Raw genomic sequence first — 4,380 nt, forward strand, 5'->3', positions numbered from 1 at the left:
ATTTTTATAAGGTTATAACCAAATTTTTTTTAGATATCTGTAAAAAGCAGTTAATTTAAATAAAATATCAAATAGCAACAATAATAAACAATAAAACATTAAAATATGTCAAGTTTTAATTGTTTATAACATGTTCAAAGATTATGATTCCAAAATGTTAGGTGTTTCCATTATTTTGTCCAACCCCTGTATATTTCTGATATCTTGTTTTCATATTGAATGAATTTTCATATAGTAGTTTCAGTGTCGTGTAAATTGACTTCAATAGAGTTGTTACATTGGAAGTTTTAACAGTTCAATTTTTAATTGTGGCTAACTTGCAAAGCTTTCAAGCTTATATTTTCCTTATAATGAACCACATGTATAGCTATAATTATTTGGTTTTATGATACTCCATCTGTTGTATGTTTTTTCTGCTCATAATGCACTTAATTGTTGCAGAACATTTTAAAAATGATAAAATTGGTGTCTTACTATATGAGGTCATTACACCAGAATACAGATATGTGAAAGATTTGACTCCAAAGGTTGGTGTGAACTGATTTGCACACCATTATTTAATGGTTGTAGAAAAACAAAATAGTGAAAAAAATTTTGGAGTAGTCCAGAAATGATCATTTATTGAAGGTAGCACAAAGCAAAATGGTGTTGACAATCAGTAAGTACAACCTTAAGGAACTTGCAAACTGCAGTCATTGAGCACAGTACATTGGTCCAACTGAGTAGAAAATTTTACCATACTTCTCAGCACTGTGGTGAAGTGTACATTTGAATCTGTTGTGCTTGATAGTAAATTTGACCATGAAACTTCTGGTGAAGCTTCATCCCTTTTGAAATGTCTTTGAATTCTACCTCTACCTGGTCTTTACATGTGAACTTCCAATATTATGTCATGTGGCTTCAGTTATTTTCAAGGATAAGAATATGACCATTTAATTTGTAAGATGTTCATGTGTTAGTTTCAGAACTTAAATGCATGAGAAAAGAGAAAAACCAGCATTTTGCAAGAGTTCAAAGAACAACAAACAGTATTCATGTACTCGGAACCTCACACTAGAGAAGTTACCTGTAAATTGGATCCACATTTTAAAACTCAGCCATATTAATTGGCAAGTCATTTTTTTTATATGGTATTTGATTTAATGCAGAATACTCTTTCCAATTTTTGAAAAACATGTTGCTGCTCTTGATGTTCTTTAATTGTTCAGTGTATTCAAATGCAGAGAAAATATGTGTTGCAAAACCTTGGCCAGCTTCTTTATAGGCAGCATCAGCTGTGTTGTATATACAAGACTGTTTAGTGTAAGGATTATTATTTAGTTCATTTACCGATCTAATAATTAATGATTATTTAGTTTCATAACAAGTGTTAAAGTTAATTATTTTAAAGGCAATAGTTATAACAAGTTTTGTGAAGTAACTCAGTAAGAGTCGTATGTTGTGTGTGTAATTCATTTGTTGAAGTATTGGTGACATCATCTTTCTCGAAACCTCTCAAGTTTTTCTCACTATGCGGGTTTTGTTACATTATAATATCTCATAGTTTGTAGAAAGTTCAAGGCCTCAGTTGGACAAGGTGTTCAGTGAGAAAAATGTTTGTTAGTGAAAGAAAATGTGAAGTGTGAGTGATTAGCTTTAACAGGTGATTCCTATAATGTGTTTCACAGCTGTATTGTAACAACAGAGATGAAGAGAACAATTTGTCTTATCAAAGAATGTTCTAAAGTAATGGAACCTGTCTGCATGGACTTTGACAAAAAGGATTCAACTATTTAATGTTCAGGATACAACTGTGATAACCCACATAGTTATTCACTCATACTGTTATTATAAGAGTGGAGAAAAATATTTTGGTTTATCAATTGGATTCTAAAGTAATTGAATCAGCCTCTGTGGACTTTTGACAAGAAACAAGAATTATTTAGAGTTTTAGATGAAACTGTGATATCCTATAGTGTAAAGAATTTTTGTACATACATTTGACGTGTTTTGAATATATTATTTTAAAACAAATCAATTGTTCGAATTATCATGATAAACAAGTCACAGACACTGACTGTAAAAGAATTCCAGCCCATATATATAGTCCTGACAAGCTGTGAACTGGTTTTTGAGTACATGCTGTTTGCTAGAGCAGTTGCAGCAGTCATTCAGCCTCTCATATTGAAAGTAATTCATTAGATATACTTGCATATGGTAAAGGAAGGGCTTATAGAGATGTATCCAAGCCTTAACTCTCTTTGTCATTTGACAGTTACTCTACCAATCACATTTTGTTCTTACAAGCAGTCTTTCTTTGTGTTGAAGCTTCTTAAGTGTTAGCTCTATAACACTATGGCAGAGCATACTTGATGGTGCTGTTGCTTCAACCAGAAGGAGTAAAGTCAATCAGATTAGATATTACTCATGTTGTTTCTGGAATCATTTTTATTGTTGATCTGCAACAAAGACAGTTGTAATTACTCACTTACCCTTCGTATGATGCTTCCGTTGCACATGCTTTATGTTGTATGTACTATTAGGATATATATTGCATGACATGTGCTTTATATAATTTGTGTGTATTATTCAATTATGAAATGATAACTTCGAGTACACTCGGATGCCTGCTCTTAGTGTATGACCTGCAAATTTGTATAAAAATATGCAAATGTTACATGTACATAGCCAAATATAACCCAGGAAGTGAATGTACACATTTATTGGTATATTAGTATAAGCAATAAACATTATTGGGTATTAGCCCCATCTCCACCCCATTTTTTGGCACCTGATACCATTGGTTGTAAAACTTGTATATCTAAAAGGAATTAATGTGATAAATTATATAATCATATCTTTTAACGCTGATAGTGAATAACAGTTCTCAAAGCAATGTGATAGATGCTTCACTAGATATTCAAAAGTTTATGCCTTGATCTTAGACTATTTACTTGGAAAAATACAATACATTTTTGTTAACCTTTCTTATAAAACTGTCAATTTAAGTCAGTAAACAAATTAGCAATTAACGGATTTTGTATTTAATTTATTTTGTAGCATTTGGAATTGCAACTTGGAGAGAGAGAAATTTTAATTATACACAGAGCAATTAGCCATATACTTCTGAGTATTCAAATATAGTGATTTTCTTTTATTAATACAAATGCTCAAAACACATGAGCTGCTATTTTGATTCTTAACCTTTTTGAGCTCTGTCAAGTTGTTTTGAAAAAAGAATCCTATGCTTTATCTTATTGAAACATAGTTATAACTTTTTTTAGGGAAATTCTACTGTGTTTTCTGATTTACACTTTTGTTAAACTTTTAATTACATTTTACAAAATATTATTTGCTCTTTATGAAGTTAAAATTTAATTATGCATGTTTTTTATCTGTTCTGAGTATTTTACAGCTACCTGTCATGGTTGTTGTAGAAGAAATTACTAATTTCACCCTTTCATAACTATTTAAGTATATTTATAAACATGAACAATCTAAGTTTTAAAAGAGTTGACTAATACTGTTAATAGATGTTTTGTGTGATAAGTACAATACTATTCTAAGAATAGGCCATCTTCACAGTTTTTTTGTATATTAAAGTCTTCATTTTGTGCCAGACATTACTGTTCTTTTACAATTTGATATTTTTTGCTATTTGTTCTCATTATTGTGATGAAATTACGCTTGCCACTTTTATGCTAAAGCTAAAATGAATCAAAATGTTGTTGTTATTCTTTGAAAAAAATGGTGTATTAGAAAGTTATTTACGTTTTTGAAACTTTAACCAAGTATATTAACATATAGTTTGAAGCGAACTCTCATAATATTTCTACAATATAAAAAAACAAAAATGGGATATTTGTAAACGTTTTTAAGTTCTAAGTGTTAAAAATGTTTCCAATCAAAGAATGATAGATGTGTTTCCAAAACTTTTTATTTTATTTTAGATAATTCAAGATTACATAACACCTCCTCATAAAGAACTGTCTAGGGATCTTGAAGCTAAGATTCGAAATTACATGAAGTAAGTCTTTTTTTTTTTCTCTATATTGATAACTAAAAATTGATGAAAAGAACATTTAAGTTTTAACAAATGTATTCTAAGCTTAAAGCTGCAACTAACTTTGAGCCAGAGAGTTATGCCTGATATATCATGATATCTTCAATCTCACAGTGGAAATAGTATGAAATTTTGTACAAACTTTTTAAATGCCCTAGTTTGTGCATCAAAAAATACATAAGCTCTTATTTATTTTTTATAAAATTTCAGGTTTTGAAATTTCCTAAAATTTTGTAGTGAAACTGTTTAGAAAAAACAATAAGCAGATTTTGTTAAACAAGACTGATGTCTGTAGGTTTACTTTCTTCTTAGAATTCTTCTCAAGAAGTCGATAAGCC

At 29.8% G+C, this 4,380-nt stretch overlaps 1 protein-coding gene across 5 annotated transcripts in view; it reads left to right on the top strand.

Moving 5' to 3' along the window:
- The window catches only part of LOC106470946 (translation initiation factor eIF-2B subunit delta-like), a 68,733-nt gene that overhangs the window by 38,819 nt on the left and 25,534 nt on the right, over positions 1 to 4,380 (top strand). For all 5 annotated transcript variants that reach the window (XM_022399588.1, XM_022399589.1, XM_022399587.1 and 2 more), the window contains one exon: positions 3,930 to 4,006. In XM_022399588.1, coding sequence (XP_022255296.1) covers positions 3,930 to 4,006 — 77 coding nt within the window. The remainder of the gene's footprint in view (positions 1 to 3,929; positions 4,007 to 4,380) is intronic.

The sequence above is a fragment of the Limulus polyphemus genome, unplaced genomic scaffold (genome assembly GCF_000517525.1).
Source record: "Limulus polyphemus unplaced genomic scaffold, Limulus_polyphemus-2.1.2 Scaffold4312, whole genome shotgun sequence".
In the NCBI taxonomy this organism is placed as follows: domain Eukaryota; kingdom Metazoa; phylum Arthropoda; class Merostomata; order Xiphosura; family Limulidae; genus Limulus; species Limulus polyphemus.